The following is a 13,127-nucleotide window of genomic DNA, read 5'->3' as shown; positions in this document are numbered from 1 at the left end:
TTCACACTAAGCACAGTACTTATAGTACTTTCTTTTATTAGTTTTTTTTTCTTCTCATGATTATAGTTTCTCAAATAATTACTGTCCCCTGAACACCACTTATCTTAAACTGCGCTTGTGATTTTGACACTTTGATAAATCTGGGGATTAAGTGTTCCTACTGTTCAGTGCAGTTATCTCACTTCTTAATGAGAATCTTCTCTTTAAAATTCCTTTGGATTCAGTGAAAAAGGCCATTGTCACAATGAATAAGGCCTAGAATTTTCAGAGATCTATAGCTTTATAAAAACCATCATTAAACATCTACAACATTTACATTAATGTGGCAGTGATACTAACTCAAAAACATGACATATAAAATAAAACCCATTTTAAATTTTGTCTTGCCTCCTAAATATACTATCATTGACATATTTATTGTAGCATAAATTTCTACAGTATAAGCACCATCCAATATGGTGGGGTTTTTAGAGTATCCTTATTCAAAATGAAACTATATTATACAGGTTTCCAGAACATTCATTAAATTTCAGTAATTGAATAATAATAATAATGAAAAGTTGCTGTGTAAGGCTGGGATTTATTATTTAATGTTATGCCCTAATGAGGAGTGGATTAAATTTTTGGGTCATTTATTTTAATGACCAAATGTTAAGTTCATAGCCTGCACATTTCAGTTACGTTTTCAGGCTTATATCTTTAGATAACTTAGGATTCAAATCAATAGCACCTAATGATGTAGGAATAAAATATAATGTACAGATATCAGAGCACTAAACTCCATCACTGACATAGATTACGGCAAACAATGAACAAACTTAGTCTGAATGTCTTTAAATATAATAACACATCATGAGAATATCAGTCCTCTTAAAAAAGATTATTGACAATATTGAATTATGGCCCAGCTCTTTATTTTAATAAATTGATGATATTGTTTTTGTCCTTTTATCATAGAGTTTTGTTTAATCATTTAGGTCATTACGTTTTTGATTAATCTACGGTAGTAATGATATAGAGGATTCTGTAAATAATAAAATATAATAAACATTTACACATCACACTATAGTAATAAAAGAAAGTCATACTGAGTTATGACCCTGTAGACTGTGACAGACTAAATTTTAATTGTCTGGTAGTTGTTCTTTACCACTGCAACACCAAGCCTATAATCTAACGTAACTGCTTTGACACAGAAGATTTGCATCACCATTTACTGTACTATGTCTCCTGAAACCTGAGCAGACATGGTGAATTATTTCCTAATCAATATCAGCAGGGTGTAAAATAAAAGAGTTGTCTTATGCAGACCGGACAACTCAAATACATGTGTGGGTGTGACTACACGTTTCTAGAAAACAAACATGTTTGGTATTGACATGATATAAATACTTTTTTTCTCCATCATCTATCTAGATGTGAATGTTTATATTCAATGTTAATATGGGTAATGGTTAAAATTTGCCAATATAAAAATTATGCTTACATATCCACATTTTTTTTTCTAATCTGTACACAAGCCTAGTATTACAACACTATAATAAATGTGCTTCAATGCAGAACTAAGTCATATTGCTACTCAGGAGAATACTCCAGTATAAGTAAAAGTTGTGCATTCACACACCCTTAAGAATGCATGTATTATAAGCAAAATGTACTTACAGCATTAAAAGTGGTGATTTTGTAGGGAAATGGTCAGTGTCTGTTTTATTAATATTACTGCAGCATTTTATTTCCATTTATGTTCAAGGTTGAGCTCATTTAAAAGCAATACAATGCATGATATTCTGGCCATCATATGTTCCTAGCATTGCTATGTTATGAGAGGCATGTGTGTTTTCATAAAACCTACAGGAGGACGCATTCTATAGCTTTCGGGCAAAAAAAAAAAAAAAAAAAAAAAATCAAGATGAAAAAGGGGTGAATTTTCCCAACCCAAGAAAGGAACAGTCTTTTAGTTTGTTTTAAACATTCAAAATAGTCACTTAGGGATATGTGATTTTTGCTCAACTGGAAAAAGATGCAAAACTATCATCTAGAAACAAACAGAAACTACCACCCTTAGGCACCTCAAATTTATATTAATTTATAGGTAACTAATTTTGAAATGTATTCTTTTAACCCAAAATGCAAACTAGCATGAAAAATACAAAGTGCCGCAGAAACATTACCATGACCTACAACAGAGATGACCACTTCTTATATATATTTCTTTCCATTTCTGCCATTAGATCACCCTACATTCTACACAATGGACCTTTAAATTACACATTTTCGTAATTACATACTTGCACATGCAGTCTGATTTGGTTAACTGTGCAGCCTTCTTTCCACCTATGCCCGTATTGTTTCCTATGACGTAGGCCTCAAGTTACAACATGCTCTTTTTGTTTTGTTTCTCCACCATTAGTCGGGCATATCTACCGTAGATCATTTTGGTAATGGTCGATGCTGTCCTGCTGATTTACCTTTCTCCACACTATGGCTCTGGTTTTGATAATTTAAGACCGATTCCCACCTGTCTGACACAGTGACCTTTGGCTGTGGTACAGTGCAGTCCAGTGGGTTGAGTTTGGAGTGATGGGGCAGTAGAGGGAGGGAGCCGTGTGGACGCCATATATGGGCACACCACCGACTCTGCATCGCTATTGGCTGCGGGCCTTATGCAGCTGCTTGTCAACAAGATGGCCTTCCTCCTCCTGCCGTTTTGACACTGATTATTTTGGTGTCCCCGAGAACATACCGTAAAAGCTTGTGTCACTTCTAAATAGATAGAGTGAGGGGGCTGCTACGAGTCCTAACAAGGCGTACAGTCAGGTAGAGTGTGTTCAGACAACTGACAGCCACACAATCCTCGATAGCAGCCTCCACTAAACAAGGTTGATAATAGAAAGTAGCTGCTGGCTAATGTCGACGCTAGCAAGCAAGTGAGCTAGCTTAGCTACGTGGACACGGATAGTTAACTCGTGTCACCTGCATTTCGCTGGACAAACTGGTTTGGGCACAACGAAATACAACTGTTAGAAACTTGTCATCGACAGTTCACAATTTACGGAGGTTATCTGTGGAGATAAACACGTACAAGGTAAGAAGGCTTTCAAAACAGTTGTTTGCTTTCTCGCTTTTTTACCTTGTTAGCTCGCTAGCAAAAGCTGTCATGTTCTTATGCAGGTAAGTTATGCTATCCAGTTAGCAACCTCTTTAGCTAACAACGTCGGTATTTATTCCGCGTTAACAACGCCATAATTAACTTGACACGATAACATAGTAAGTGGAAGTCGATATGAGTCTGCGTATGTGACATATTGATAGATTGAAAATATAATTGGTCCCACTTAGTCAACTGCGACGCTATGTAAGCTAATTGTTTGCTAGTTGGGTAACTAGCTAGTTTTCGTTTTAATAGGGAAACATTAAAAAGTGATGGCGACATTGAAAGACATAATCAGTCCTGGTCATGTTATTATGTTAATTTTTTCAAATTTACAGCATTTTTCAAGGTTGTCACCGGACAGGTTGGCTTAACTAAGGCGTTTATTGTAGGGTAATAAAGTTACAAGGAATGGGGAAACGATAGGATGACCTGTTGGCCTTGGTTTTTGACAGTAAAAATTATAACAGTTTTGTGTATTTGGCTTAGCTTTGGTATTTCGGGTGAGCATTTCTGAAGAATAAAATGCCTGGCATTGCATAGCTAACTGTGGAGTTTAGATAGGGTGATGTTGTGAGCCAGAGGAGCTGAGATGATGAGTTTGAAGAGGGGGTCTGTTTTCGGTAACGCAGCGACCTAAGTTCATGTTATCTCCTTTTAAAATGATTTCTTTTCTTAAGCGTGAAGTAACTCACATACAAAGAGTACTGTTGATACCGTGTTGTTATTATCAGACAAGATGTGGGGCTTTTAAGATAGGTAATAGGATGATGCACTATGTTGACACAGTGGTCTCTGTGATTGTAGTATCATGCTTGCATCAAAGTCTAACTTGTGACCGTGTTAGAGCACAAACATGCAGATAGTAAAACGTAAAAACTCGTATTAACACCACATAGGCTACTTTCACACCTAGGTGTTCTGACAGAAAGGCCCCTTTGGTGTTGAAAAGCCTCCTGGATGGAGTAGTGCTGCCCTATGCTATATCCTTCTGATGCACAGCAAAGTTGGCAGCACTTCTGTTCCCTTGTCTCCTCAGACACAGATGCAGAGAGATACTGAGATTGAGCTAAAGGCGTTTTTGCATTCTTGTGTATGATACTTTGTCAGCTTGCGTCCATCTAGTTGGTACTGCTGTAAAATGAAAGCAGGAGAGCATGAAGAAGTTACTTTCAGATTTACCAATTAGATTTTATTCATCTTTAGAAAAGTAGATAGGCTTTTTTTACATCTGAAGTTGTAACAAAGTACAGTTTTAATTCTTAGAGTATGTAATTTTCCAATCCTATATTAAATATTTTATTAGCATTTAAAGGCAGTGTGGGATTCCATGTGTTTTGAGCTGCAGGCACCTATTGCAGTGAAACCAGTATTCTGTGAGACTGCACGTAGCTCTTGATTTGTATAGGCAAATGGTCCAGTCCAGTACAATTTAAGTTTTAAAGCCACACATCAGTGTGTTTTTATTTGTTTGTTTGTTTGTTTGTTATATTGTTTTATTATGGAAACAACTGAAAAAGACATGTTAGCAAATCAGTTCCTTGTTAGTAGCGGCTCTGTTTTGAGTATAGTTGAGATTTTCACTCTGTTATCTCAGCAGTAATGTACATGCTTTTGAAATGGTTTCCACCCTGTCTTGTAGATCACAGAGGATTCTTGGCATAGGGGTTTTGTGGATAAACAAAAACATATTTAAGTTTATAAACTGTTGTTTTTTTTTATCAGATCTTCTCTATGGTGCAGTTATCTAAAATACCCTATCCAATATGACTCGTGCCCTTTATTTGTATCTTAGATTGGTTTGTATAGTCACAAAATAATTTCTTCGTTAATTTTCTAATAACAGTTAGGTTAGTACCTGGTAGTCACAGTATTGTAGTGTTGTGCTTTTGCTGACTGCCTCTGTGCTAGGACAGGATTTGAAGGATTAGATGGAAGCAGAAAGCTTAAAACCAAACCCAAGCCTTCATTTGCAGGGACTGTTTCAAATTAAGAGCAAAAAGTAAAAGTAGCTTAGGGTAAAGATGAACTGTTAAGGAATAATGTTGGCTAATGAGAAGTGAAAAAGCGACACAGCTCTAGATGTGTGGGGAATTCAACGATTTCCAAAAGTCGGATGCTCCCATGCACAGAGCAACTCAAGATGCTATGTAGAAGGCAATATTATGTTTGTTGTTAGAAAATCTGTTTACTTCTTTTGAATGCCACTTAATCTGGCACAGTGTTAAGAATTCACAATAAACATAAAATATGTTTGTTGTCAGATGAACATGTGGATGTGTTAGTCTCCTCCTCACCAAATGTTGGCTGCATTGCACAATTGGACTCTTAAGATGGAGAACTGTGCTAAGTGTTAGTATAGAAGAGCAGACACTGCTACACAATGCCCTTATTTTTGTAATCATATGTAAGCTAATAATTGTGGAATATGCCAGAATAAGGTAGTTACACTGGAGCATTATAGGAGGTAGCTTGACTCTCTTCTGACTCCTCTTATTATGCCATCCTGTTTGTTATGAGAAGTGGATTGCATGATCAGAGGGAGGATAAAAAGAACAGTTGATGGAAAGGACTCAGAGAATGAAAACTGACGAGAGAGTGAGAGTGAGAGAGGGGAAGGGAGTCATAGGGGGTCATTTAGAGAAACGGATAAAAAAAAATTCAGAGGCTTTTTTTCCCTTCACAACAGCGTAATCTGACTGCTCTTAGCAGAGTTATTGCTGTGTGATTATAGAGGAGGTTTTTGAAATGGTTCACCACACTGTGTGGGTGGTGTTTGCTTTTTGCACCTTTCCCTGCTATCCCATTAGTCCAAATGTAGAAAGCACCACCCATTCGATGGTGTCAGAAAGACAAGCATAACACTGGCCTGTTTTAAAGCCTTTAGAATGAAGTAAAAGTAAAGTAGTTGTTGAGTAGAAGTAAGCATCTTACTGTGTTGGTGAAACTTAATTGAAATCAATATGTTCTGACCATTTGTCAATTAAACTATTTTAGACACTTCTTATGCAACAATGTTGTTTGAAGAGATTTTCATTATGAGCAGTGCAGAATTTTATAATGCTGCAAGTGTGTGGACATCCGTAGATTGTCTTTACTCTACCTTTTCTCCACCTGTAGAGATGTAGCAAGGCAACAACAAGTAGGTTCTATGGAGTGAGTTAAATGTTGCCCATACTAACAAGTAGAACTGCAGAGCAGTTACTTTATCGTACCATGTCGAAATTTTTACACTGTCAAAAGAAGAAATGAAAGTGATCAGTGGTCCTAATTATTAGTGTTTGTGCCCTAATCTTTCCATGAATTTTAAATAATTTCTAAATGTTTCACACTGGAATTTCACCTCTGAAGTCATAGCATTAATTTGTTCTACTTTGACAAACAACTCATCTTCTTTTATACAAGCTTTCATTTGTTCAGTTGTCCATAGTTTATATATGACAATGCATTGTTAGTATTGTGATAATACAGAGCTATATCATATACAAAATGTCAGATCAAGACAATTTTTAGGTACAATAAAGGAAAAAAGAACTATATTATAAAGACTTCTATTGGATCTTCCTAGGAACCATAAGTGACTTGCACAGCTTTGTCATTTTGCCAAGTGAAAGTTTCAATTATCACTAACTTTAAATTGTTTTACATGATAAGTTGGCCAAAATGTGTCATTGATCCACAGCAAAGGTAATTGCTGAAAAAAATCATGGCCAGTTTCTCATCCTCTTGAGACCAGCAATGCATTTGTGTCCTCTTTAGGGGACAAGAATTTCACAGTTTTACTTAAAAAAAAATGCAGTCCACTGCAAGGACATTCCATAAATAAATAAAAAATAAAAATAATAAAAAGAAATAAACACGGTATCTGAAAAATACTGTTGCATTATGCTTTCTCCAATCAAGACAATTATTTAATGTTAAAAAAAGCAAGGTCTTAGGAGGAAATGATACAATTTAAACATTAGTGTGTTAAGAGTATCCTCAAACATTGCATCTCCACATGATGAGCTGTAGCTGTTCCATGGCTTGTGCTCTGTTGCCACTTGTTCCTTTCCTTAAGCACGTCAGCACGTTCCTGGCAGCCCCTACAGCTGGCACAGCCGCAAAAGCAAAGCACCCTGGGTAGACTAAAGGCTTTCCCTCCTAGCCTGTAGCATAGGCTATTTGGCTGGGAGAAAGGGGTGAGGATAGGGAGGACAGCTACTGCACTTTCACTACTACCCCACCCCCTCCTGCTGTTTGCTAAAAATAGGTCCAGCATATGCCTGCTTGCTCCTCCCTGTGTTGCCTCCTATTAAGCAAGTCCTCTTTGAAGCACTGAGATGCAGGAGAAGAACAGGGGGAGAGAGGGAGAGTCCATTTGGAGCTTTTGTGTTCCATGTTTCATCCCTTTCATCTGCCAGTCGCAGACACTAAACCTGAAATGGAATCCATTTGATTTCATTTAGAGGGTCTGAAATGGGGGTGTGATCTTGGTACACAGTAGCAATGTAATTGCTAATAGAATTTAGCCAAAGTAGGAGGCAGGCTAGTTGTGGTTACTTGTGATAGTTGGATGATGATAAAGTACTTCTCTTGCCGTCAGACAGCTGTAGCCTGTTAACGGCTTTTCTAGCTTGAACCCTGAGGCAACTATTTAATACATGCTCATTGTAATCAATGACCAGTTGAGGTCTAAATTGATCCTGTCACTGTTGAACATTGTTCCTCCAGAGATATGAACTATTTATGTTGTTTCCAGTTGTTAACATCACTGCATCCCTCTTTTCTTTTCCTTTTATGATGCAGGTTGTATGTCCAGTGTTGCTGTTGAGCTTGGTGGCAGACAGTGCCCATCAGGTTGGCACTGGGACAGGGAGCTGACAATGAGAGACCCCTGCTGGCCAGCATAGATGCCAATATGCTTCGGTGGTCCGCATCCTGATGGACCGTGACACCTTCTCCCATATCCGTCTTTGGTGCCCACGTCCCTTTGGCACTTACTCCCAAAACAAAGCTAGGAGTCCAGGCTCAGGCAGCAGTGGTGGAGGGGGTGGAGGGGCCGGATCCCCCTCCCTCTGCAAGGCAGAGCCCTCCTCGGGTGCCAGAAGGACGGTGGATGGCGCTTCTGAAGATGGAGGGATGATTGTGGGGGTGCAGGAAGAAAATGGAGAGGAAGAGGATGTTGGCTTGGAGAACACTCCACCTGAACCTGAGCTTGTCTCCAGCTCCCTGACGCAAAGCCCAACACCTCAGCCCTCCTCAGCCCCTCCCTCACCCCCTTCTTCTGGGTCCCAGATGGAGGATGGCCGTGTGCTTTTAGACACCTGGTATGTCATTAAACCAGGAAACACCAAGGAGAAGATTGCCTTCTTTGTTGCACACCAGTTTAGTGGAGCAGGTCAGCCTAGACCCAGTGCCATGAAGGTGAGGAGCAACTTTTGTCTACCATTCATTAATTATTTCTGGGGCTGCCTGATATATCATGGGTTTTGTTGACATCAGTATTACTCTACTCTTATTGTCTAAAGTGTGGCCATCTACTATTGTCTACTTTGTCCTAACACTGTCATAATGAAATATTTACCCAACTTTAACACATTTTGTTCTGTTGCTTCAGCAAATGATTAGTAAAGAATATTGTTGTCAATCATCTGTAGTTCAGTGACTTAATGTACTGATGCAATCTGAGCTTGTTTTAAATCTGTACTGATGATTCTTATATTTTTCAATTGCATCACATGCTACACAAGCTTCATAACTGAACACTTTTTGTGACTTAAGAATGACTATAAATTGACTTAAATATATCTGATATCTGTGCCACATTAATGTTAAATGTTAAAATACTATATTTACACAGGCACTCATGACTTATATAACCTAGGTCTACCAGTGTATTTAACTGCATGACTTCACCTGCAAAAATCATATAAGAGGAGCAGTAATAGCACTCTCCTGCTTTTGTTCATTGGAAGCAAGTGTCGAAAAATAAGTCACTTTTCAGCTTTTTATGATTATTTAAATTTTCTATGCAGGTGCACTCCCCTATAAAATCACCTCTGTCATTGTAAAATTATTTCCAAATTATTGTGATGAAAACTCCTGCATCACAGAAAAAGTTATTCCAATTTCAGTTTTCTCCAATATTGAGCAGCCCTCAAGATTTCTAAACAGTCTGTATTTATTGTGTATTTTTTGTTAATGTCCTCTCTATCCACAGGTGAAAGGTAACTGGGCAACTGACTGCAGTAAAGCCAAAAGACGAAGGCGATGTTCATCCTATGACCCTCCAACACGCTCCCAAGCCTCAGAGCCACACCTCAGCCACGAGTCCTCCTTGGCACTCAATGCCCCTAACAGCACTGATGAGCCACTGCTGGGAGGAGTCAGTGAGACAGACCTGCTGTCGGTGGCAGAGATGGTTGCCTTGGTTGAGCAGAGAACAGCCATGGCCTTGCAGGGAATTGTGGCTGTTCATGGTAACCAACACCACCACCACCCCCCTACTACCACTCACACCCCTCACCAGCATACTCTGCTCCGAGGTACAGTGTCAGACCCCACTCCTGTGGTGTTTGTGTCTGACAGTTCAAATGGCCAACCCTCCAAAGAATCAGCGCAGGAATCATCTCCTATTCAGACAGACCAGGAACTGGAGGAGCAGCAGGAATCATGTAGGGTTGCACAGGCCATTGCGCACTTTGAGTCCCAGAACCTGGAGAATCGGCTCCATTTGGCCTCTGGTCCTGGAAATGAAATAGACTCTTCTAATAAAGACCAAGAAAGAGAGCGTAGGAGAGGAGGGGAGTCGGGTATTGTTACTCCCCCTCCACCCCCAAGTCACAGTCACGGTGAGGTGAGGATAGCTTTCCGGGTATCTAATCTTGACCCACGGTCTCAGTTGGAGCCAGCTGGCAGGTCCCGCTGTATGTTTATGAGTTGTGGTGGTGGGGGCAGCCAGTCTGCAGCCAGGGCCAAAGAGAAAATCACCTGTGACCTCTACCAGCTTGTCAGCCCCTCCTCACGTGATCCCAGCAGTCTTCTCCTTGCTGCCACCACTGCTGCCCCTAAACCAGATGGAGACCATCATCACTCAGACAGGCAGGCCTGTGGAAGTCCAGACCCAGCCCAGGAGCTTCCATCTGGGGAAAAGAAAGCTGCGGGTGTGGGGAGGGAACGAGTGACTGGCTTCCATGTTGAAGTGGTGGTCACAGGTGCTGTGGACCAATGCGTATTTTATGGTAAGGACAGTACTGAGAATGTGCAGGAGGAAACTGTGTGTTTTGCTATGCCCACCGGAGGAGGAGGCAGTGGCAGTGTAGGCAGCTCCACTGATCTATCATCAGATGACCCCCCTCCTGGACAACTTTTCTTCCTTCAACCCCCTCGGGGCTCAGAGGAAGATGTCAAAGGAACAGGCACTGGGAGTGGGTCAGGAATGTGCTCTTTGGACTGTGCCAATAACAATGGCCCCGGGGCGGGGGTGCCAGTGAGCTCAGGGGAGCGGGCAGCACGACCAGACTCCCCTTTGGCTAGTGTTGGGGAGGACTGCTCAGACCCTTCTCTGTGTCGCTTATATCGCCACGTATCTCATGACTTCCTTGAGATCCGCTTTCAGATTCAGCGCCTCCTTGAACCGCGCCAGTACATGCTGCTGCTTCCGGACCACATCATGGTCAACATCTTCAGCTACTTGCCAACACGCTCCCTGGCGGCTCTCAAGTGCACCTGCCATTACTTCAAGGTGCTGATTGAAACATATGGGGTGCGGGCAGTGGATTCACGCTGGAATCAAGATCCTCTGTATAGGGATGATCCCTGTAAGCAGTGTAAGCGACAATATGAGCGAGGAGATGTTTCCCTGTGCCGCTGGCACCCAAAACCTTACCACCATGACCTGCCTTATGGACGCTCTTACTGGATGTGCTGCCGGCGCACAGACAAGGACACACCAGGGTGCCGTGTCGGGCTCCATGATAATAACTGGGTCCAGCAGCCTGCTGATGGCTCTCAGCCCATCCGTACCAAGAGAGAGGATAGGAGAGAGGAAGCTAGGTAGAGAGGAAAGAGTCCACCTCACACATACTCATCTCCTCCAGAATTACCACTCCTTTCTTCTATTCATCTGAAGATGAACAGGAGAAAGTGAGAGATTTACATGGAGGAATCAGCACTCCAGGACTTTTCTTTGTTCAGCACTCCTTTCTCATATTTGCCCTCAGTAGAGGGAGGTTGAGAGGTAAAGAAGGAAGAGAGGTGTTTCACTCTCCTTGCCTTTTTTTTTTAAAGCCCTCAAGAGTCCCTCTCACCACCCACTGTGCTCCAGAGTGGCACCTTTAAAAAGTTTGTGTACCAGGGTTGGGGTCCCCTCCTGCTGCTGTCAGTCAGCCCACTTTCTGCCTCTAACTCATTCGGGTTTTGTCTAACTCCATACATGGTTGTTAGGTAATTCATGTGAAAACTTTGCAGTGTATTTTATTAAGATTAGCATTCATAAAGTGACGCATAGAAATGTAATGCCCAGGAGCCTGCTTATTGTTCCCAATATTATTCTATGTTCTGTGTTTTCACAAACTCTCATGTTAGCTGTACAATGGTGCTTTAAGGAATGAGCTGTACTGAGTCCAACAGATGTAAAACTTTAAAGTGATAGAATGTTCAGCAATGCTACAGTAATGTGATTGTATAAAGCAAACTTGATTTTCCGTTGTACAAGATTTCCATTTGTACCCGTCCTGCACCATGCGTTTCTATTTCTCTGAATGTGCTGTAATGTTGTACTATGTTGATCAGTCCCCTGATAATGCTGCTGAAATCATTGCCTGTGTCACTGATGTTTATTCTGAAATAGCCATACTGTTGGTGAATGACAGGCAGAGTCTCACCACACACTGAGACCTGCCCTTGTCATCATTTCAGAGTGGACCCTAACCTTGCTGACCAGCCATAAAGAGGAGCCACCATGTACTTTCTGGTTTACAGACAACTATGGGAGATGGACTTCCCTGATTTAGAACAAAGACCAGTGGGATTTAATGGGATTTAAAAAGAGAAACCTGATGTCACTTTGGAAAGGCCTGATGTCACTTTGTATGGTTTGATTGACTTGCTTGTTTGCCATTTAGATTATAATTTTTTTTTTGTTTGGTTGCTTTATTGGGTGTGTCAGAGAATGTTTGCTGTTGTATTTGCTTTTATTGTTGAGGTCTGTTCTCCCGTTATCAGTCTGTCCCCTTACTCAGCCTACAAAGATGTATCATTTGAATGCTCCATCTTTGTTTACGACCCCAGCTCTCTTCCTCTCCTCCTCCCCTCCGTCCTCAGATTCGGCAGAGGGCAGTGTTTGCCAAAGCTGTCATTCATTATTCGAAGCGGGTGAAACAAATGACTACAGATACAGACCATCTACACCAGCTTCCAGCCTTAAAAGCCCCCTACCTCCTACCCTCCCAGCAGGACATTGAGGCGTTGGATACCTCACAGAGAGAGTGTTGCACAGGACCCTGTAAGTGGCTAGATGAGAGAAACCACCCAGCTTTACTGGATCCACCCATAACTCTGTGCAGGAGCGAAAGATGAACAGTGCCTGGTGACGACTCTGACTACTTATTCTCTGGAAAAAAAAAACCTCTTTTGCTCCACCCCTCTTCTGCTTTTACACCTTCCCTACCCCTGCAAACTGACAGACTGGACGTTTAAGAATCAATAGGATGAATGATGCTGAAACTCTGCATGGAGGCGAAGAGATTGTGGGTCATCATGGGAGAACTCTGTAGGTTCCAGACATGTACAATGCTAATGGGAAATATCTGCTTAAATAAAAACAGAAGTGATGATTAAAACTGGAAACTGGAAGCACTGCCTGGTTTTGTATTGTGTGCAATGCAATGCATTTATAGCTATTAATGTGTAATTTGTTCGCATTGTTAGTAAAAAACTACTTGCCACATTCTGTCAGGGTACAATATGGTCAAAAGTACAAAACAAGACAGAA

At 41.0% G+C, this 13,127-nt stretch overlaps 1 protein-coding gene across 1 annotated transcript; it reads left to right on the top strand.

The window, feature by feature from the left end:
* Positions 1-2,662: 2,662 nt before the first annotated feature.
* On the top strand, positions 2,663-12,988 carry fbxo46 (F-box protein 46). Its single transcript, XM_030151541.1, has 3 exons — positions 2,663-3,085; positions 7,940-8,557; positions 9,354-12,988. The coding sequence occupies exons 2-3, from the start codon at positions 8,075-8,077 to the stop codon at positions 11,190-11,192; spliced, it is 2,322 nt and encodes a 773-aa protein (XP_030007401.1). The 5' UTR covers positions 2,663-3,085; positions 7,940-8,074; the 3' UTR covers positions 11,193-12,988.
* Positions 12,989-13,127: the final 139 nt, after the last annotated feature.

The sequence above is a fragment of the Sphaeramia orbicularis genome, chromosome 13 (genome assembly GCF_902148855.1).
Source record: "Sphaeramia orbicularis chromosome 13, fSphaOr1.1, whole genome shotgun sequence".
Taxonomy (NCBI): Eukaryota; Metazoa; Chordata; class Actinopteri; order Kurtiformes; family Apogonidae; genus Sphaeramia; species Sphaeramia orbicularis.
The sequence above is the reverse complement of the archived record's forward strand: the minus strand, read 5'-3'. Positions and strand labels throughout refer to the sequence as shown.

Bases quoted from the DNA above. Each gene is read 5' to 3' on its own strand.
- fbxo46 (XM_030151541.1), top strand. From the start codon at position 8,075: ATGGACCGTGACACCTTCTCCCATATCCGTCTTTGGTGCCCACGTCCC. The intron at 8,558-9,353 runs GTGAGGAGCAAC...CTCTATCCACAG, and splicing joins CTAGACCCAGTGCCATGAAG to GTGAAAGGTAACTGGGCAAC.